Source organism: Emys orbicularis, chromosome 23 (genome assembly GCF_028017835.1).
Source record: "Emys orbicularis isolate rEmyOrb1 chromosome 23, rEmyOrb1.hap1, whole genome shotgun sequence".
In the NCBI taxonomy this organism is placed as follows: domain Eukaryota; kingdom Metazoa; phylum Chordata; order Testudines; family Emydidae; genus Emys; species Emys orbicularis.
In genome coordinates this window covers 12791794-12815078 of record NC_088705.1, presented here as the reverse complement: position 1 = coordinate 12815078, position 23285 = coordinate 12791794, and the positions used below count along the sequence as shown (strand labels likewise).

The 23285-nt window shown below is 40.2% G+C and overlaps 1 protein-coding gene across 27 annotated transcripts in view; it reads right to left on the bottom strand.

Annotated features, from left to right (window-relative positions):
• Window positions 1-23285, bottom strand: part of EPB41 (erythrocyte membrane protein band 4.1) — a 156574-nt gene that overhangs the window by 74609 nt on the left and 58680 nt on the right. For 26 of the 27 annotated variants that reach the window (XM_065421530.1, XM_065421538.1, XM_065421534.1 and 23 more), the window contains 3 exons: window positions 10116-10590; window positions 6055-6285; window positions 2774-2878 (listed from right to left, as the gene is read on the bottom strand). In XM_065421530.1, coding sequence (XP_065277602.1) covers window positions 2774-2878; window positions 6055-6285; window positions 10116-10583 — 804 coding nt within the window. In that variant the 5' untranslated portion in view covers window positions 10584-10590. The remainder of the gene's footprint in view (window positions 1-2773; window positions 2879-6054; window positions 6286-10115; window positions 10591-23285) is intronic. The other variant, XM_065421552.1, reaches the window with a different exon arrangement.

The window sequence follows — 23285 nt, the reverse complement described above, 5'->3', positions numbered from 1 at the left end:
TAAACTCCAATATAAACTCCTTCAGTGCTAAACAGTCCCTCTATTCACTTTCCCACACTGGAAAAACAGAGGATGAAAGTGCCCTTCCTTGCAGACACTGTTGGTTTATTTCTGAAGGTAGAAATATTTAGGTATAATATTTTCATGTGTATGTGCGTGCGCATGCACACAGCCCTTTCTCCCATCAAACCCTAGCTATCATTTTGGAGGAGGTTCAAATGTTGGTTTGTTGAAGACTCTTATTAAAAACACTTTAGCTGGTAAATCAAATAACTAGGTGAAGGCGCTATTTAAAGAGTATTGTAGTACTGGAGGGAATGTCAGACTTGGAAGTTTACACTCCATTAAACAGAAAGATATATAGATATATAAGGCAATTATCTCAAAAGAGCAAAAGGTGGCTGCAAACATTAATAGTTTATTCCAGACTGGGATTAAAAATCTATATCGAACAGCTGTTTAACTCTCTCATTCTTGGTTTTAAGTGACAATAAATCTCCGACACCGAACAATCCTGCTACTAACTGTGTTCCCTCACTCGTTGCAGTCTGTAAGAAATTACAGCAGCAAACTCCGAATCAGACATCGAGCGAGTAAAAAAAGCATGTCTATAATTCTGTTTTCGAAGACGGCAATGCAATTAGCTTTCTTCCACTCCTCCTGTCCCAAACCTAAGGAAGCCTGCTTGACTCAAAAGTAATGGATACAAAGAGAGGCAGACAAAAGGGGAAGTGGTCAGAGAATGATGACCTGGCAATTTTCTTCCCACAACACAAAACACATTCGTTAAAAGACTTAGCTTGAACAGCTTGACATTTCTGCCTTTAAAAATATCTAATAATGTTTTACATATAGTAGATTACATTAAGTATGGAGTAATCAACCCCTTATATTTAGAATTTGATTTCATTCTTGCAGTAAGAAAATAAAAACGAGACTTCAGCTGACATGAAAGCCACCATTCTGTTAACTGTCCACAAGAAGAATCTTTCTTTGTATCTTTTAAAGAATCTTTTAATGGTTTAATTTCTTCATCCCACCGTAGTAAACCAGTTTAACATAAATGATTCCAATATGTGAAACAGGGAGGTAGCCAGAATACTGACCATAAGCTATGAAAAGTCTTTAAATACATTTCAAGTCAGACAATGATTTGAAATCAATCCCCAGGTAGGCTTAATTTTTACTAAACAAGGCCTTAACTTTTATGTCAGGCAGTCTGATTTGTTAAAGAACACACAAGCGGGTTAAAATAACAATGCATGACAATGACGCTGCATAAATCTAAACAAAAACAAAGTAAAACTGACCAATTTGAGTTTCAGTATGAAGAATTTAACTTATTTTCAGCAAATACATTAAAAATTGCATTGCCTCACTAAATATTTACTCTTAGTATTTTCCTTCCCTTCCGTCAGTGACAAGCCTCAGCTTGAAACATTAATCCAGAATGGCCTCCCACCAAATCTTGTAAATGCTGACAAGAGCTCCAGGGACTTTTTCCAATGATGGTCAGGCCAGCTGGAGCCATTCTCCTGTGACATTTTTCCACTCTAAAGGGAAAGTGCTCCAAGAAGGCTACACGCTTATTTGGTTAGTTCAACTAATCACAAATAAGTGTGGATGAAAACTGACAGTTTCCATTTAGTGTTTTCCTGTAGAAAATCAAATGTAACTAAAAATTTTCTAACTCTATTTCCTCGGTTACACACAGGACAGGAGTGGAATTTATATATGCAACTCCATGGGAATTATCCAAATAATTCCCTTGTGTGCGCACAGAACACACTGTTAAATCTGGAACCACTTACATTTCTTTCCATTTTTTATGAAGTTGGAACAGCCAGTATTGTACCGCAGAATACTAGGGTGCAGGAAGTAAGTTGTTTCCAGTCACAATATTGATTGACTGGTTCATTCAGATACATATCAGAGGTATACCCATGACAGTGAAGAAGGAAGCACTTGCCTGATCAATAAAACAAAACAAACCTAAGGCTAAATCACTAAGAGTCAGCCATAACAGTGACAGACAAGTCAGGAAGAGGAAGAAAATGAACACGGGACCCTTCAGAAATTGAGATGAGAGATGCCAATCTACATACACTTGACTCAAATTAACAGCTAAATCAAACATGCTTATTTACCCCCAAAGTAACAGACGTTGATTGCTCCTCTTATTGCCTTTAGTACATACATGGAATAATTTATGACTATGAAGAAATTCTCCCTGATTTCCTTTTGTGCTCAGGTTCTTCCACAACTTAAGTATCTACTACTCCTCTATCCTATCCACTCTATTTTGTAAACCACAATTCTTTTTTTTTTTTAAAAAGGAAATATCCTAATATCTCCAACACTTCTGAATAACTTAAATCCATGAGTTCTTCTGCTGTATATTTATAATGCAGAGAGAGAGAGAGAGAGAGAGAAAGAAACCAGAGTCTAGTCTAATCTATTTTGTATGTGGCTTCATTCCTCTAGAATAGATTTTTCCAAGTTCGTTTTGCTCCCCTCCATTAGCAAAGCCCACGCTGTCCTATTTTATAGTAGTTTCTATTTTATTCACCGTATCGTTACTCTTACAATTCACACACTTTGCCAGTTCTTAGAAAAGGTCTTTCACACATGGGGAAAAAATAAAAATATAGCTAGATTAAGCATAATTTTTTGGGATGCTACACACTTCTTCCCATTTTGGAGACAATAACCTATCAAGAAGAGTTTGGGGTTTTTTTGATTGTTGACCGTAGTTCCACAAGCACCTTCTTACCTTGGAAGTTGGAGAGTCCCATACGGCCAGTCCAAAGTAGTCTTCTTCCAGAAGATTGAGGTGCTCGCATACTTTTCTAAGCAGATCCTGACCCTTGGCATGTTTCTGCAAATAAGTAACAGATTCTATATTATACATTGCTTTTTGCCTCTCCTCTCCCCCCAATAACCCTCCCACTCTACATAATCACTGAAGAGGGCTGGATTCTTGAGCAAAAGAAAGGGTACTGACTGGCTCAGCAATTTATGAGCAAGTATTTCACTTTACAGGCAAGAGCATCAGATAGGAAATTCAAATACAGCAAACCCGAATTACTGGGGAAGTGTTTAAAACTGATGTAGACTCTGTTCCTGACCATACTGACTAAGCATCCTGAAAGTCATTTTATCTGCACATCAGTTTACCCATCTCAAAAAATGGGTATATAATTATTCCCTACCCAAAAGAGGTGTTGTGTGGCTTAAGTGATTGTAAAATGCTTCGAGATGGTACTTATGCTACAGTGATAGGTGGCAGTAAAAAATGCTCCATTAGCTAGGTTTATCAAGTGGTGACCAGACAGACTTGTGACTGGACACAGCGCCTATTATTCTGACGCTAGTTTGGGACACAGCATGATCTAGTGGATTAAGCATAGAACGGGGAGCTAGGAACCTTGGGTTCCAATCCTAGCTGTGCCGCTGACTTCCAATCACAAGCTCCCTGTCTCAGTATTCCCATTTAAAATGAGAATCATATTTATCTGTCTTTAGGATTAATTTAGGTTTTTTCTAAATGTTCTGAAATGAAGTGTTATTTAAATACTACACTTTGGGGAGGTTTTTTGTTTGATTTTTATTTAGGCATTCATTACACCAGCACTTTCAGAACAAGAATAAGCACAACACCACAAGAAGCTCCCTAGGAAATAAAAATTACTTCTGACCCACTGTATTTTCATTGTAAAACTACTTTAAATGCTACAATATGTTCATTTTAAATTCAAAAGAGATTAAAAATTAAATCTAAATATCTGCCATATAGCAGAGTTCAACAAAATTTCAGACTGGGTCTAATCCACATAGAATCCTGACAAGTGGATTCTATCAAACATTCTAGAGAAACAATGGACATCTCGATAATTTAAGCTTGAGATGTTTTAAGAGAATCGGACTGGCAGAGAGAGAGAGAGAGAGAGAGAGAGAGAGAAGCTATAGCTTAAAGGGATTTACAGCTCCAGGGATACTACAGCTAAGAAACTGCAAACTGCAGCAAACAATTTTTTAGGCTTCAACTACATAATTGTCCCAGGCCTTCCCTTAAAAGGTCAGCTATTTCTTGTGACCGGATAAGGTTTTGCCCCAACCACGTTCCTCACCATCTCTAGGACATAAAACTATGTTACCAGAAGCATCCCATGGGATAGCAATGGCAGCAACACTGTTACACAAACTCTGATGCACTGACCTAATTGTACAGGGTCATCTAAGGTAACTGCTTTGCACAAGAAGCCCTAGAAACCGAAACGGGTCACAAATGAGCAACTAGACTTAACCAGTGGGTTCAGGGCTTAATTAGCTCATTATGTCTCAAAGACTAAGTGCCAGATTGTTTACGTGTTGGGCTAGTACTCAGATGTTGAATTAGATTTCTGTTGACTTCTTATTTCTATGACACTGGGATCATCCTATGAGATATATATGAAAAACATGTACAGCCAAAAACCTTTCAACAATAGGGGACTGAGCAGAGCTTCTGAAATCGATTTAATGGGGATGCTAAAAACATTATTTGTTTACTGCTATTTCTATTCTGAACAATACTGCTAGACATTGTAGCTCTACTAGCAATTTTTACATACCCACATAAAAGGGCATGTTGGCCCCATAGGTGGCGAGTTATATGGGCCCGTGGTGCCCATGCTCCACCAATATTCTGGAATGTGGGCCTGGCTCCACCAATGTTTGGGCTTATATTTTACATACATTTTGATGTAAACAGTATCTATGTTCACAGTTGTCCACTGAGCATCAACCTGAAGGGCACGCTTGAACCTTATTTTCATAGGCGCAGGAACTAGGGGTGCAGGGGGTGCTGCAGCACCCCCACATTTTACATAGGGTCCCAGCTGCCGCCTGGGGTGGGGGGAGTGGACAGGGGTAGGATATAGATCGGCTTACAAGGCAGGTGTGGTGAGGAAAAGACTGCCTTGGATCCATGCACCAAGAGGTGAATCCCTTAACCTAAAGGGAGAACTTATGAACCTCTGATACAAGGACAGAAGGTAACCCAGACCATAGTGAGAGGGCTGTAAAGGCGGAAGAGACAGTTTACAGAATCTGAAACAGAAGGGTGAATCAAGCCTGAGCAGATGGCATAGAAAGGAGAGGCTTCTTGTGTTGGGATGCATTTGTGTCAAGACTTGTTAAACTACACCCAAAGGGAGACAGTTTCGGAATTTGTCATTTTGCACGCAGTTCCCCCTAATGGAAAACTAAGGCAACTGCAACACTGATGACAGGAATAGAAGCAAACCTTTCACAACCACTAAAACCCAAAATCTGATAATTAAGAACGAGTGTTCAGAACCAGGGTTTGGCCTGGTGGCAGTGCTACCATCACCCTTTGTAAGAATTCCTATAAATACTGATGTAAGGATTGTGGCTTAGATAAATGATTAAGACAGACTTGGACGAAATACAACTGATAGTTATGTGCCCATTAAGCATGCCTGCTAACTCTTTCAAGGCATAGCTCATATGAGAAGGAAGAATTTGAAAGAACAAAGCAAAAATAAGTATTTTGACCAAGTTTAAGTGGTGATAATCTCATTTTTTTCTGTGGTGATTTGCTGAAACTGTTTTCCTGTTACTAGTCAGCAGCACGTGATCTTAGGTTTCCAAGGTATTCTGGGTGAAAAGCCAGCAAAGCACACAAATCCAGCTGACAAGAAACATTTTCTGGCTCTGATCTGAATATTATTTAGAGTTATAATCAAATCTTAAAAGGATGTAAAATTATATATACACTCAAGCCTGGAGTATCAGAAATAGGGGCAAATGAAGGAGAAAGCATCGGCAAGTGAGATGACGGCATTTTTAAAAAATCCCCCAAATAGAGATGTTGGATTTTTTTTTCCAATGTCCAAAGTGCCCCACATTCTTATCATATCTTAAATAATTGTTATGGTTTATGGCAGAAGTCCTACTCCAATGGAGTTTAACCATTTACTTAATTGGCAGCATCACCCAATTCCGAACCCTCCCCCCGCCACCCATTTTAAGAGACTGAATGGCACTTACATCCAAAGCACACTCGTAAATGGTGTCATCCAGCAAGGAAACCTTGCAGTACATATTTCTGTGTCTTCTTACTGATTTCTGGGTGGCTTTTAATTCTTGGTCTGCTTTTGTCTCAGGGTTCTCTCTTTTCAACTCTGCCTTGGAACACTCTTCCTGCACTCCGTCTCCTTCCTTAATCTCAAGGTCTCTGCTCTCTGGGTCTTGATCTTCTCTCCTGTCCTCCTGAGCAGGCTGAAATCCCACAACACCATATTTATTACTTACATGTTTCAAACAAGTAGTGTCACACAGCATAAATGTACTGTAGGTGATTAAAGCCCATTAGAGATCAAAGTGGGCCACCTCACAGTGGCTCAGCAACCTCGAGTTTTTCTCTGGTGCTGTATCTTGTGCTCTAAAGTCTACAATTTCTTTTTCTAAACTACAATGAGAAGGGCTAGAGATGAAGATCATTTAAATGTAAACCAATGCAGTGATGTCTGCCCAAGTCTGCAAAGAATCTGAAGTGCATGTTAACTCTGAAGTCTAATGAAAATTTCAATCAGTCTCATTAGCTATTAGTTTATCAAAGCATGTCAGAAGGGACAGGGTTGATTATATTATGAAGACCTGTTCAATCTACTGTTAGTGGCATCTCATTTTAGATTGGAGACACATTTTTCCAATCTGACCCCTCAATCTTTCAGGCAAAATGCTCAGCTAATCCATAAAAACAAGCAATTTCCTAGAATTGTTTCATTGTAAAACAGTCCTTTCTACATTTCCATTGAAGCCCTGAGAATGTGTCTCAGTTTTCATCACAATAAACCTACCCACATAATGCAGAATTTAATTTTGGGATCCACCATTCTAATCAGTCTTCCTGTGTTATGAGTGATCGTAAAAACGGAAGACTGCCTTCATGCCATTGTGCCAACACATGCTTTAGTATCTGCAATTATTTAAATTTGATCAATGTTCACAGACTGCTGCTTTCTGCTAGGACAGAGATAGGATAATCCGATAGAGAATCGGACGGCTTTGGACACAAATGCTGGCTCAGAGGTTTTACAACAGGACACTGCACGTAAATGGTTTCACAGTAGAAATATCTGTTAAGAGTCAGGATTTAAAAGGACATTAATACTAATTTTAAACATGATAGTCAAAATTAGCTTGTATGCACTGACCGTTTGTGGGGCTTGTTTTTGCACAAGTTCACATACACTCAGTGTACCAAATGCCTACAATTTTATTGCAAACCTCACGCACAGTATTTGATTTGCTTAAAGGCCCAGCTCCTGGAGTCAAGTGGTTACATAAAAATCTCAGTTCGTATTTTCAAGCTTCTCTCTGCAAACATGAGGGATAGAAACTTTTTTTAAAAACTAAAGCAGTGTGTATTGAAAAGGCTCAGAAACCAAAAGGCAAATAAGAATCCCCACAATTATTATTTTTTAATCTCATGATTTTTGGGAGCCTAACTCATGATTTCTGAATGTTTGGTTTGGCAATGCTATACAATTTAAAGTGGAAATTTCATAAAGTCCTCAAGTCAAAAGAAACTACAGTGACTCCTTGCTTAACGTTGTAGTTATGTTACTAAAAATTGCTACTTTAAACGAAACAATGTTAAGCGAATCCAATTTCCCCATAGGAATTAATATACATGGGGGGGTTGGTTCCAGGAACATTTTTTTCGCCAGACAAAAGTCAGTGTCTCTCTCTCTCTCGATATACACACAGATTATATATAAGTTTTAAACAAACAATTTAATACTGTACATACACAGCAATGATGATTGTGAAGCTTGATTGAGGCAGTGAGTCAGACGGTGGAAGAGGGTGGGATATTTCCCAGGGAATGCCATACAGCTAAATGATGAACTAGCATTTGTCTGAGCCCTCAAGGATTAACACATTGTTGTTTAATGTACCCTCACACTCTACAAGGCAGCACAAATGGAGGGAGGAGACACAGCATGGCAGAGAGCGACAGAGACACACACCGTGTGTGTATGTGCGCGCGCGCGTGTGTGTGTGAGAGATACACACACACACACACACACTGTGTATGTGAGAAACACACATTGCCCCTTTAAGTACACTGACCCCACTCTAAGTACACTGCCTTTTTAAGTAGATCAGCAAGTTGAGACAGCAGCAGCTGCCAGCAAGCTCCCTCCATCCTGAGCCCTGTCGTGTGTCCCCCACACACACTCACTCTGTGGAGGTGAGGTACAGGATCGGGGGACCAGAGCAGGGGGAGGGGGACACCCTGACATTAGCACCCCTCTCCCGCCCCCCCTCTGCACAGCAAGCAGGAGGCTCCCGGGAGCAGCTCCAAGGCAGAGGGCAGGAGCAGCACATGGCAGTGGGGGGAGGGACAGCTGAACTGCCCAGCAATTGATAGCCTGCTGGGCGGCTGCTGCACAGGGAACTTCGGGTAGCTGATAGGGGGGCTGCCGGTCCACCCTGGTTCCAAGCCCCCACCAGCTAGTTCCAACAGGCTGCTCTTCCTGCAAGCAGTGGACAAAGCAGGCGGCTGCCAAACAACATTTAAAGGGAACATTGCACAACTTTAAAGGAGCATGTTCTCTAATTGATCAGCAACGTAACAACGAAACAACGTTAACTGGGACGACATTAAGTGAGGAGTTACTGTAGCTGTAAGCTTCCTATTTACACCACTGACAAGCAGCACTAGCCTGTCCACTAGATATCACTGCCTCCAGCACACTGGGCTGGGAACTAAGGGACCTGGATTCTATTCCCGGCTCTATATACACTTGCTTGGGTGAGATACCCAGGCTAAATTATTCAGAAACAGCCATCAACTTTAGGTATCCAACTCGAAACAACCTGGACCTGACTCTTTCAAATGCTGAGCAACCACAATGCCAGCTGAACTTGAGTTGCAGATACTTAGCACTTCTGGTAGGAAAGAAAAAGAAAGCAGCCCATTGTATTTCATGTCCAGTAGCCAAGAGGTGATGTACCTAAAACCACAGGCCACTTTTGAACATTTGGCTATTAACATTCTGTGCCTCAGTTTCCCATCAGTAAAACGGGGATAATACCTACCTTTTAAAGCTCCGAGGTCTATGCATTTAAGGCTAGGATTTTTAAGGCGCCACAAAATGACTATAAGTTGGACACAAAGTCCTTAGGCTCTCTTTAAATCCCCAGTATATATGCTCAAAGTGATTAATATAAGTACGTGTGGGGCCACAGAAAAAACAGGGCCTAACACACTGGTGGGAGAAAGATGTAAACTGAACTGAGGTCCATGAGGTTCTGAACTGTCACTTGTGTTGCTTGCACTTAAATCTGTTTTGCTGTTTGTTTTCTGCTGAACACCGCTGTAATTTCCATGCTGTGTTTTCTATTGACTTTTCTTCTACCCATAGTGTACATATCAGAATATTTTAAAATGATCATTAAAAGTAACTTTCATAGAGTATAATCTGAGTTCTAATCCCGACTGACAAATTTCCTTGCCTCAGAGGAATATTTTTTTTAAGTGTTTTAGGAGTTTTTGTTAGTGTTTATATAATGCTTTGAAGATTAAACTTATTATGATTAAAACAGTAGGAATAAGTATTAGACAGCAGATCACACTGCAGAATACAAAAACGTAAGAGCAGGAAGTGTCAGATGTAGCATAATGTCTGTCAAACACTATCAAAGGGGTAGCCATGTTAGTCTGGATCTGTAAAAGCAGCAAAGAGTCCTGTGGCACCTTATAGACTAACAGACGTGTAGGAGCATGAGCTTTCGTGGGTGAATCCCCACTTCATCGGATGCACCCTTGCACCGGAAGAAGTGGGGATTCACCCACGAAAGCTCATGCTCCTACACGTCTGTTAGTCTATAAGGTGCCACAGGACTCTCTGCTGCTTTGTCAAATACTAGAAGTTCCAAAAAGGGTTTTTTCAGAATCTTGTGGGTTCTCATTGATCAAATCTAACATAGGAGGATTACAAACCTCTACTCCTTACTTAACCTGACAAATAATCCTGACGACATGAGCCAGCTGATTAGGAAGCCAAAGAGAATCCAAATCCACTTTGTTGGTTTACCTGTGTTTCTGCGCTGCTTAGTGAATGAAGATCTAAAGATGGGTCAGTCCTGAGTTCAGGTTCAGGGGCTGCTATTGGGGCCTTCAGTAGGATTTCTTCATCAGGACTGGCTCCTAGATCGGTCTCTTTCTGACCTCCTTCACCTTTCTCTTGTGGAGTCTCCACTTCTTTGCCCTCTTCAGAAACTTGAGACTTGGGCCTTTTGAGAAATGATGAAAATAGGCGTGACAGCCCCCGACTCTCTGAAGTGCAGCGCTCTTTGTTCTTGCTCTGATCTTCGTGTGTGGGGGTATCACCGTTGGAGGCCTTCTGTTTCTGTCCCGTTTGATTATGCCCCTCAGATGCCTGTTGGGAAGCCTCCTCCAGAGAAGCCTCTTGCTTCTGTGTTTCAGCAGCTACCTCCTCCTCTTTTTGCTGCTGCTGCTTAGGATTCTCGGCCTCAGCCACTAGACTCTTCTCTGTTGTCATGATGACACTGTAACCGAGATTTTAAAAAGTAAACAATAATATTTCTTCAGTGTTTACACATGCATTTAGCCATTGTAAATCAAACAGCAAGCACTCCAAGCACCACTTCCGGAGAGCTGCGCTCTCTGGTCTGTAGCCTACTGAGCTTTATATACAAAGCAATCTTATCACTGACAAATCACACTCCTATGTAAAACTAGACTTGGCTTAGTGTAGTCTTTTCAAAAAATAGAGACCTCTTCATCCCTGTCTACCCACACACCTTTTACAGTGAGGATTGTACTAATAAATGTGTTTCAGATACATGAACAATTCTGCTTCACTCTGGTACTGCAAGTGTCATTTCCTTAGTACTTCCTTTCCATCACAGTTAAAATTGCAGCCATCTTGCCTAATCAAAATAGTCAATGAGAGATATTTCTAGTGTGACAACTGCAGAAGACAAACAAAAGCAAATAATGAGGTTTGTAGAAATAAAAGTGAACTTCTCTTAGCATTTCTAGCTTTACACTTCTTTCGAGTCTTCTTTTTCACCCTACAGTAAAACTTTGTCCCAGTGCCGTTTTGTGGGAAGGGAGTAGGGAAAAACAGACATGTAACTAAACAGTAACATCCTATGCAAAAATTCTGTGGCAGCCGTATCTCGCTTCCGGAGATACAGAACTGAAAAAAAAATGGTGTAAACAGGAAGTTTCAGAAGAAAAACCTCCCAAAGATACACCACCTACAGGCAACAACAGTCTGCAAAAGATGAAAAGTTTTACTACTACAAATTTCAGGTCCTACCAAAAGTAAGCGTCCCTGTAACAGACTAAAGAATCTAAATATTAAATTTAAGAAGTGATAATACATAAACCCCTTCGTTTCCTCTACCAACCTAGATTGATTATTGCATTACTATACAGAAGTACTCAGAATGGTGCTTATTGAGGCCAAGTTTAAAATATATCTATTTCAACTAAATAACTTTGCCTGTAAGCAATCTGGTTTTAGTAAACTAAGCTGCGGAAACCTAAGGAATTTGGCATTTAGAAATTGATACTTGCACTGCATGGGCAAAAAAAACTCTCAAATTTAAACTGCAAAGGCTTTCTCAAATGCATTTATCCCGCTAATGGACAGCAGGTTTTTTTGGAGTCCATTTTACTAATCTGATGCCATGTTTACTTCAACTTCAGCCTGGCTGTTGACACAAAGAGATGGAAATCACATGAAGAGCGTATCTATTTAAAGTATAAAGAGGACCTGAAATAATCATGCTTTGGAGGGGATAGAACTAATCTTTGAGAGTTACATCACATGCATCTGTGGTAAACTACCATTGCTTACATGGGGCAAACATGTCTGTTTCAATCCCTTCTAGCCCAAAACTTAAGTGGAAACATTTATTTAAAGTTCTCATTTAGAATTAAGAAACATTCAAGACATCACTCATTTAAGCATTACCACACTTAACATTCAAAACTTTTCCCAAATTGAAAAAATGTAAATGTTCGTTTTCCCACAGTAATCAAAATGCTTCAGATTTAAAAACAAAAACCAAAAAGTTTTTGAAGTTTTCAACCACAGATATAAACACCACTGAATACTGATTGTCCTAAAAATATTGCAACTCTGTACAATACATGTCTACTGTTCCAAACAGCTGAGATAGCATAGTGCAACTACTACAAGTCTCTTATACAAAGCCCATTTTAAAATTTGTTTCAAATAGGTCACCATTATTTAAACACCAGTATCTTGTGGGTTCTTTTGCTCTGAGAACATATTGCTCATGAAAGGTGCCCTGGATGGGAAAGTCCTCTACTACAAGCCAACAAGTACAAGCAGCAATTCAAGTTTTCCCTCATCAACCCTCCAATACAAGATATCTCAGCCCTGACCTGAAGGGACTATCTCCGGGGAACTGGATGAAGGAGTGTAGTTCCACAGTCCTTGTCCTTTTAGCTGAGGCTGCAAATCAAGTGGTCACTGGTGCTGGAGGATTCTGCTATGTGAACACCTCTGTAGTAACACAGCTGTTAGCTGGAATGAGACGCTCCAAAATCCCCACTGAACTTATTTTACATTGACCAGTGAGCTACCATCCCATGGAAAAAAAAAAAAAAAAACCTCTGTTGCTGTTCACCTTAGATGAATTTGAACCGACAATCCATAATAAGTGACAGGTTCCATATCCTATTGCAATCCCCTGAGTCAGGTGTTCTCAAACATTTTCATGAAGTGGATCATATTCTAATAGTGTCTTGTGGATACCTATCCTTGCCACTGATGGACCATCTCCTGCTCCACCAGTGATCTAATACCACCACCATGGATTACGGCAATTTCTCATGTGGGAAAGTGAAGTATTTAATGTATTTTTAGCTTCCTTTAATGTGATTCAGTAGCTGGAAACAAGGAGAGCCAGCAACACAGGAGCAGCCATGGACCACCAGAAAGTGCTTGCTTGGGGGAAAACACAGTTTGGGAATGGCTGCACTGAGCCATCTAGTCCATTCAATGGAGGTTTGCTTTGCATTGCAGCAGGCTCCAGGAATCAAAACAGTTTTCCCCACTCACCCATAAGTCTACATCAAGGGAGTGCCCCCAACAAACAGCAGACTAGACAAGATTTAACCTTTCACCATCATTTCAGGCTGGTTTTAAAAATCTTCCCAAGATTACATTTCAAGAAGTCTGAATCCTTAAATAGTTGCCTCTCTCTCCTTTCCACCCCACTCTCTTAAAATCTCCCACCACTCATTACCTACACTGAAGCTTAATGCTGTATTTAAAATTTTCCTTATTCCATAATTTAGTATTCTTAACTAGGCAATTAAAATATAAATTAATGCTAAGCACAGCCACAGAGAAAACCTTGTGTGTGCACAATGCCTTCTGCTGTGAGAGTTTTGAAAAGCCCCCTTAAATATGTTCAAAAGAGGAAATGTTAAATAGAAGAATGAGGTAAGGACAGCAGAACTAGAGATTTGTAATGACTTAGATCCGACCCCTTTGTACCTCCCTGCCATCCTGGAACAGCATGGTAAGCATGTCCTTTCATATCTAATGTTTGTTTCAAATAATTTAGTAATTCCCATCTGCACTATTCTCCTTGTTCTCTCAAGCCAGCAGGGTAAATACAGCATAAGACCGTTCCTTAAAAAAGTGTGGTTAAACTATGGAAAGTGAAAATGACATTGGAGTTCCAATTTATTGACTCAAATGTCTTCTAGCATATCTCAGATTTCTTCAGTTTACAAAGAGGAGGATAATGTTTAACTTTCCAATAATCAGCCCTGCAAAAAGTCTGGAATCTGACAGTCAACTGTGGGTTATTTTAACACCAGCAATAAATATTGCGCAGCTATAACCTACTGTTTTTTTCCTTTCAGAGGTTAAGTGTGTGCTAGTGGTACCTAACTGTGTCCCTGTGAAATGCTACCACACTTGCTGTCAGTGGAGGCACAGTGGTATAAGAGAGACAGGACATTGTCTGTTAGCTAGCTCCCCCCACCCTAGCGTTTGGAACTCATTTGCTCACCTTATCCTATGAGACACTTTTGTTAGCTTCCAGGGTGCACTACAAAGCCCATTTTCTCTTCTCTCCCCTGTAAGGTGATTCGGTATGGCTAGCCAGAGACACTCGAGTGGGAATTCCAGGGTGAGGTTCATTTGGAATATTTATGTTGTTGCTAAGTTAACTGATCTTAGGGTAACTTACAGGTCTGTTGAACTAATGGGTTTTGAAAAGATTGTTACAGGTCCAGACAGAACACAACAGACCCTCTTCAAGCAGTAAAAATCCAATACAGTTAGAGCCAGATGGCACAACCTACTTGCAAGAGGGTATGTGAAGTGTGGTATTGAATAATGTAGATCAAAGGATAAATTTTAATGTAACTCATATATACGTAAAAGGAGAGATTATACATATGCTTTGTAGGATTTTTTTTTTTTTTTAAAATAGGTCTAGTATTCTGTAGCTTGATAGAGGATTTGGTAGGGGAAAATGGACAATGAAATCTCAGCAGCAGCAACATAAAACTGGCAATACTTGTCTTCATCAGCTACTCCTACTCTCTTGCTGGGGGAAGCAGCAAAAATTACATATCAATGTGTTTCAATTTGCGGGCCCTATGTGCAGCAAAACAAGCAAGACATGATGTATGAGAGAGGGGAAAAGCAAACACACATGGGGCCTAAGATACCCACCCTGTACTCTTGGACCCCAACTGAGTCACGTCTCTATTCCTCTACAAGTTTTGGAATGATACCTGCCTAGAACAACAGTTGTCTTTCAAATTTTTCAAGTCTTGTCAAATCAATACAAAATTCCACCCACGAATGCACATTGGAAGCAACACTAACAGAGGCAGAGAAAAATCAAAGTTAATGTTGTTAGTCCAACTTTAACAGCTACAAACTAGATATTATGACAGGAGTTGCCAGGCAAGAACTAGTGTTGAACCAATTCAGTGTTGCCCAAAACCCTGGACAAAAACACACACTTCCACCAATGGCCAACTCACTGGGTACATCCCCGAAGAGTTGGTGTTTAATTGCATTGCTGACACTCCTATATAATACAGAATGAGTATACGGCACAGATGAATCCATATTCAGGAGAGAAGGGGTTAATTAGGAGTTATGTTTTGGTCTGGCGGCCAAAACAATGTGCTTTGTAGCTACTTCCCATTGATTTCATTTAGAAAAAATAAATGGGCAAGAATCACTATCAAAACATCATCTATTCAAAATTCCCTCCTATCTAAAGCTAAATGCAAGGCTCTGGAAGTGAAGAATAGGGATGGTAGGCCTGTAAGAGAAACTTTTGTTATTAAGTGAAGTAAACAGGATAACTCCCCAATAATAGACACTTCCTCTCTGAGAAAACTAATATTAAAGTCTCTGGACCCAGAACAACAGTCTGTTTACTTGCTTGATTTCAGCAGTTGTGTAGTTGCAGACTATGTTTTTTTTCAACACTGAAAGGTGGGTCTTGTTTTAGATGAGCAAATGTCTCCAAGTCTTTCCTTTGCACCTCTGCTTTTCTCAGGGACAGCCCAGTGATCTGATCCAAATGTACTTCACAAAACTAGGGATGTGGAGATAGGCACGTACTGTATTGCCTCTCCCTGTCCTTCCCAATAAAGATTTAATAGAGTCAGTTAGCTACCAACAACAACAATTCACTAAGTGCAGTCAAATATTTTGTTACAAGGTCCCTGATGCACTCATTGTCTGTCACTCTGCTTGGACACACTAATTATATTCTCTCTCTGAAGTTTTACATTCAGAATTCATTTTTATGGTTTTAACTGAAAGTGTAGAACACAAGGCCCTGTCCTGTAAGATGGAACAAAATTAAGAAGATTGAACATATATTATTTAAAATATACGTCTTAAATCTTTCATTATAAGGAGGCATTTCTAAATAGTATTTTGTTTTCCAGTGGAACCTTCACAGCACAGCTCACAGAAAGAGCAACAGTTTTTTGTTTTGTTTTTTTTACACACAGCTATTTTGTTCAACACTTAGGGAACACACTATTAATAAGATACTCCCATACTTCCCCAATTTGGAGATGTATATATTAAAAAAAAAAAAAAAAAAAAAAGACATTTTGAAATGCAAAGTTTCCATTCAGATCTCCTCCACCCCCAAACAGTCTCTCTCAGATCCTGCAGATCATTTAGATGTCATCTTATTATTCATAACTTCTGGGACACACAGACACCTGCTGTATAGATGAGGGTTTGGCTCATGCAGTTCTGGAGATGTGAGTTATTTTTAACAATTCAATTTTAAAGTTACATTCTATTCTATTCAAGTTGTTATCCCGTTCTTCTCACCATAACATCAGAGCACCTTCCAGTAGTGCATTAAGCAACATGACTAATGTCTGTGACATGTGGTTAGCATCTTCTCTCATCCTCTCCCCAGGGGAGAACTGTGTGTACAGTGTAGCATTTTGTTTTGGTAGGCTGGTTGGTTGTTTAGATTATTTATTAAAAGGTATGCTGCTGTGTGTTTGTTAGAAGTTAAAATCAACAAAGCATGCCTTCCAGTTGGAATGGAAGGCATAAGATTTGTTATGGTCCTTAGCCCCTGTAGGTGTCTATTCCACAGCCTCAGATCAGTCCTCCAGAAAGTGCTGTCTCCTGCACTGACAAGCTTTACCCTTACAGTAGGGAGATCAATTGTGACTGAGGAGCAGAGTTGAGCACGGTGGTCAGCATCCCAAAGCTTATCTTTTATATATGCTGGATCCAGGACATTGAGCACCTTGAAAATAAGGACCAACACTCTGAACTTGCCTCCATAGTCTATGAGAGGTCAGCACAGAGAGCAGAGGACAGGTTTAATGTGCTCATGATAGCCTGTATTGCTGAGGAGCCATGCAGCATTCTGTAGTAGATAGAATTTCACAGAACTGATGATTTCAGGCCCAGGTACACACAATGTCAGTATTATGCCAATGACAAATATTTCAGAAGCTACAATAAAGTGTTTTTTAATATAAGAGAAAATAGAACTGTAAAACTGAGCTTGAAATACTCTAACTCCTAAAAAAGACTGCTATTAGCGATCCAATGAATCCCCACCACCCCCTTACATCCTCACCTTCAAACTACCAGTCCACTTGTTACCTCCCCTGAAACTCAAACCATGCCCTAATTGTTCACATGGAGGGCATCCTCCTCTGATCCGCGAGGCTAACATAATATAGTTACATCTTTCTAGACATCCTTTTTTCAGCAAGGGACAGAGTCTGGTTTTTCTAACAAAAAAACTAAAAAAATTAAAATTAAAATTTAGTAAGTAATTGGAAGACTTTCCATCCTATTTTCTGTTTCCAACATTCATGGTTTGAATAAACTAATTGGTTATTCTATTTTATTGGCTCTAAAAATAGGAAGTTAGTGCTGTTCTAAATACACTGGGTGTTCTAGATTTCAGCATCAGTTCTGCCCTCATTTACATAAGTGCTACTTTAATGACTAAAATATGGTTATTTGCATTATTTACGCTGTAAACTTTTTAAGGTAGTAAATTTTCATGTTTCTAACACCATCTGAATTATTTTAGTAATAAGTTTTCAATAACAATTATCAATTTAATTCTATGCATCAAGAAACTACAACAAATATCTGACAAGAGAGAAATGATTTCACTTACAAGCTGCACACAAGTAGGAAAAGGGAATTGTTAGTGAAGGACACTAGCGCAAACACCCAATTCAAACAGCAGATCAGACAGGACTTTGGATTCTGGAGTCTTGCCGACTTCCACTTCTTCCAACATACCTACACTCAACTGTGGTAATTCAGAATGTATCTAACTGGAAAATCTGGAAGGACTGAATTGATTCTGTTGGCTCCCTTGGTTCCAAGGAGTCTAGATATTTCAAGCCTTACATTGAGAACACTAAGTTATCACTGTATAGTTGTCTTCAAAAGATCTTGACTAGCATAAGTGATTAAAACGTATTAAAGTATAATAAAGATGTCACACCAAAAGCAAATATAGCTGGGCTCATTCATCCCGATGGCTCAGAGAAAGACTAGTAGGGGGATATAGAGCTAGCATAGTGGGTCTTAATATCGTTAAAGTGCTTCACTGTCCATTAATCAATGCTTACTCAGAAGCAAGCACATTTATTATTCGAACAAGATTAAGTCACTAACTTATCGCCTTCAACGCAGAAAGCAAATCCCCTGATAATTTCAACATAAAGTTATGAAAAATACCATTTAAACATCAAGGCTTTGTTCTTTTAAAAGAAAACAATTGGCCTTTTTTTTTTTAGTTAAGAAGCCTTAAATTCTTATAATATCTAACAGTATTTAATGGTGTAGTAGATCCTAATGCCTAAATACACAATATAACGAAAAGTTTAGTTTATAAAGTCATACACATTACAATGTGCTGCTGTTGATCTAGTTACCTAATAAACCAACATATGGCCTTACTGAAAGACAAAATGCAACATGAATGCTGCTGCTGCAATAAGAAGCGACAAAGAAGGGAGATTTCAATTAAAGGACACAAACTTTAAATCTTGTCCATTTTTAAAGAGCAAATTAAAGGTAGTTTCAGGTACTATGCTGCATCCGAGTCCCCCCTATCAATTTAACAATTACATTTTCCTGTTTCTCTTAGTAAAATAATTCTCTCCCTCCCCCCACCCCGGTCTTGGTTTGTGAAAGGTCCGCTCAAACCATTAGGGAAAAATGACTATATGAAAAGTACTGTCAAGTGCACAAAGTAAACAAACTGAAAAAGAATTCTCTCTAATGCATCTTCCACTTATAGCAATCTTTGGTACTTGTTGTAACAATAATAGATAAATTTTCAGAAGAGCGCTACTGAAGTGTTACTGAAGATTAACAATCAAACAAGTACCCTCCAGGTATATTTCTCAAAAGGTTCTTAGAAGGGTTAAGAAAAGACAACGAATTTGTTGAAAAAAATTTAGAGAGAAACCTAATGCAAACCTCAATAAAAATGCTAGCAATTCCATTACAATGGAATGCTGGCCACTGCTTCCCTCAGCTCCCATTGGCCAGGAACGGCAAACTGCGGCCACTGGGAGCTGCGGGCGGCCGTGCCTGTGGATGGTCAATGTAAACAAACTGTCTTGTGGCCCGCCAGCAGATTACCCTGATGGGCTGCAGCTTGCCCACCACTGTTCTAAAGCTTCTGGTGACATGAAGAGCACAGTACAGATTTTATATTTATTCCATTTGTCCTTGATAGAAATATCTGATGTGTGTGTTCTCTATTTAAAACATACTAAACCTGCTTAGAGCTCCCCAAATTAGGAAGGTAAATCCCTTGCAGGTTATTATTTAAATGTTATTTGGGTCCTTTACAAGCTGTTAGGCTTTGGGTCTTGAACAGACTGACAGTGTCCCTTTAACCAAATGGTGAGGTCCTATTACCAGAAGAAATAAGATACATTCACCAAAACATCTGAAAATTTTGCCTCAGTAACAGAGGAAAAAATAAGCCTCCCAGTGTTACAACACAGATGGTACATTGTAATTGCCTGGATTTAATTCTCACCGGACCACTCCCAGTAATCTACTGTGTATCAGCAGCACTATACCCCTCCTTCATCCTCCTACCATGGTACAGCTTTTCTATTTAAATGAGGGTGCAAAACAGTAGCTTACCATCTGCTTTCAGCAGATCACTTGTGTCAAACTGAGGACTGGATTTATAAAAGGATCTGACATTAATAGAGGGATAAAATTTATTACGAGTTAATGGTGTGCAAGAACTCAGATAAAGTTCCTCTTTGAAGTGTCCCAGAAAATCCTTTCTTGAAAATAGCCTCGATTTTTTTAAAAAAGTTTGTGATATGCGGCAGTTTAAAGATCTTGCTAACTGACAAGGACTATAGCCTCCGGAAGGTTTACATTTCACTTACATCTGCTCCCCAGTATTACAGCTGGAAATGCCTACAAATTCACAATGTGCCAAGGAAACTTATTCAAAATTGAAATGATTTAGGCCCAATGCGAGGACAAGCAGAGTCCATAAAAACTATTCTTTTAAGTTACTTATGGAATGAGTTCACTCAGACTTACACGATTATCTTTTCCAAGCCCATTGGTAACAGTAGAGACCCAAAGCTTTATGGTCCTTTTAAACACAGCACAGGTACAGAGATACAAGTATTTTCTTAACTTAAAATATGCTTTAAAAAAAAAAAAAAAAAAAAAAAAGTCTTCCCATGCAAGCAGCTGTTTCTCTTTTTTACTACATTACAGAATGTAATCCTTATGGCTAGACTTTTTCTTTATTGCCATTCATTACAGACATCAGAACAAAACTGCAAGATCTAATATAAAGAAATCTGTATGATATAGCTGTTAAAGTTCACTTCTGAATCAATAGCAGCAATGCTACGAAAACAGTAAAAGCAGCAACGGGCACAACTCCATAGCTGGCAGCTTGCCTCAAGCCCTGTCTTTATCAACTCTGAACTGATGACGCATCAAACTGTACTGAGGAAGGTAGAAACTGTTAGAAGAGCTGCCACTCCAAAAATAGGACTCTAAGGCCATGTCTACACTACAAACTTTGGGTGACAAGTTATGTCAGCATGCAGCCACCCAAGTTAGTACATCACTCTTGTACGTGCATACTTGGCTGCTTGGATGGGGATAGCATGTACTCACCAGGAGTGCCTGTGTCTAAGCAAAATGTGGGGCACCCCAGTAGGTATCCCAGGGTGCCACATGCCACAATCTATGCAATGCCTTTTGGGAAATTTTCACGTGTGGTGGGGGTAGAAATGAGTAAGCACAGGGATCTGTGAGATCTTGAGGTCAAGTTCCCAATATGTAACTTTCTCCACTGCATGCTGCCATCTATAGCCCATAATTTTCACATTTTTTTAATCCCACAAACCCACACAGGATATTTGGTGTCCACCAGTATCTCTAACAGGAGCATGGAGACTGAAGAGCTGTGCTGTTCTCATGAACACTGTAAATACAGGATGCATGATCCTCTTGTATTTGGAGATCCAGAGGAAATACCACAATAATGGAGGTGACTATTTCTCGGAGGACAGTTTGCTGAGGGACAACAATTCAAGGCTGTTGGTGGCATTCACAGAGCAGCTGAAGACAGTGGAACCCCGCTTCTGGACCAGAGAAAAGAGCACTGACTGATGGGATCGTTCTGTAATGCAGGTTTGGTACGATGAGCAGTGGTTGCAGAACTCTCGGATGCGAAAGGCCACATTTCTGGAACTACGGTCCAAGCTCACCCCTACTTTTCTTTGCAGGGACAGCAGAACGAGAGCTCCGTTGACAGGGGAGAAGTGTGTGGTGATCACACTCCAGATGCTTTTAATACCAGATTGCTACCAGTCAATGGAAAAGCATTTGGGAGTTGAAAAAAATCCACAATGGGGGCTGTTGACACGCAAGCATGTAGGTCCATTAATCATCTCCTGATACACAGGACTGTGACTCAGCAACATGCAGTTCATAGTGGATGGATTTGCAGCAGGGGCGCAATGGACAGCTAGCATATCCCTAGTTTGGCACCAGCCCACATTGCCACAGAGTACATCAATAGAAAAGGCTATTTTTCTATGGTTATGCAAACACTGATGGATCATCAGGGATGCTTTACCAATATCAACATGGGCTGGTGAGGGAAAATGCATGATACTTGCATCTTTAAGAACACAGGACTGTCCGGAAAGCTGCACGCAGGGGCACTCTTTCCAAACCAGATTACCCATAGACAATACTTAAATGCCAACAGTGATTCAAGGGGACCCAGCCCACCCCTTGCTCATAAAGCTATACACTAACCACCTTAACAGCACCAAGGAAAGGTTCAACTACAGCTCAGCAGTGCAGAATGACAGTTGAATGTGCTTTTGGTAGACTGAAGGGATGCTGGTGGTGTTTACACACTAGACTGGATCTCAATGAGAAAAACATCCCAATGGTTATAGCTGCATGGTGTGTGTGCATAATATCGATGAGGCAAGGGGGGAAAAGCTGCCACCAGGGTGGAGGTGGAGCAGCTGCCTGCTGAGTTCAAACAGCGAGACACATGGGTCATTATAAGAGCTCAATGTGGAGTTATGCTGTTGAGGTGGGCTTTGAAAGAGCACTTTAATGGTCAGCCACAGTATCGTTCTGTGCTAGACTGATGCTGGCTTTGGGTGCTGGTAGGAACCATGTTGTGCTTGCTGTACATTTATAACTGACTGTGCATTTTACTGAAGCTATGAATTATGCAATGCTTGCTGTACATTTATGTATAGGACTAGGCGTCTCCTTAACCTATCACTTCTGTGGTGCTGTACGTTTACATGTACTGGGTGCTTTGAATATCACTAAGCATTCTGCATGATGGGTTGTGAACTAATAAAATTCATTTTCAAAAAATATAAATTTGTGTCAAAAACAGTGCAGAAAAACACTGTGCAAGAGAACAGGCAATGCAATATAAACTAACATAATAAATTAACAAAACAGAACTTTAAAATTTGAAAGGCAACAAACATTTCTGTCCATTTCGGTGCACAAATATTGTCGCTTCTAGCTGCAAGTACACTAACTGTGGTTCACACAGGTCCGGGTATGTGAAGGTGTGGTTTTCCTTGCTGTCCCATGTCATGGAGTGATGGGGGTAAGGATGAGGCCAATGATGCCATGTGGCATGCTGCGGAGTGCAGGGAACTGCTACCATGGAGTTCTCTAAGGACTGCAAAGGGTGGGAAGTCTAGGATTTTTGACCAATAGGTCAACCAGGGTCTGCAGCATTTGGGTTTGCTGCCTGAGATGACCCATTATCCTCTGGTGCGTCTCCTCTCCACTCTGTCCATCTCCAAGCTGTCTGACATGTTGGCCCTCCAGGGCCTTTGTTCGCAGTCCAGTGCAGCACTGGCTCTCAGAATCTCACTGCAGATATCTTCCCTACTCCTTTTCACATATGTCCATGTTTCTATGGCTGGTCCACAGCTGTGCTCACACAGACTTTTCGTAACAGGCCAAAGAGACCCAATTCCTAATGCCTACTCCAAGCAGAAGCATGTCTAGTGCGTAGAGACAGCATGGTTGGTTGGTCAGTTGTACACAAGGGAGTACTGCTAATTGTGCTCGCAACGCTAGGCAATCAGAAAGGCATTTCAAAAACATGTGGGATGTTTTCAAGGAGGGGGGGGAGGGCAAAGG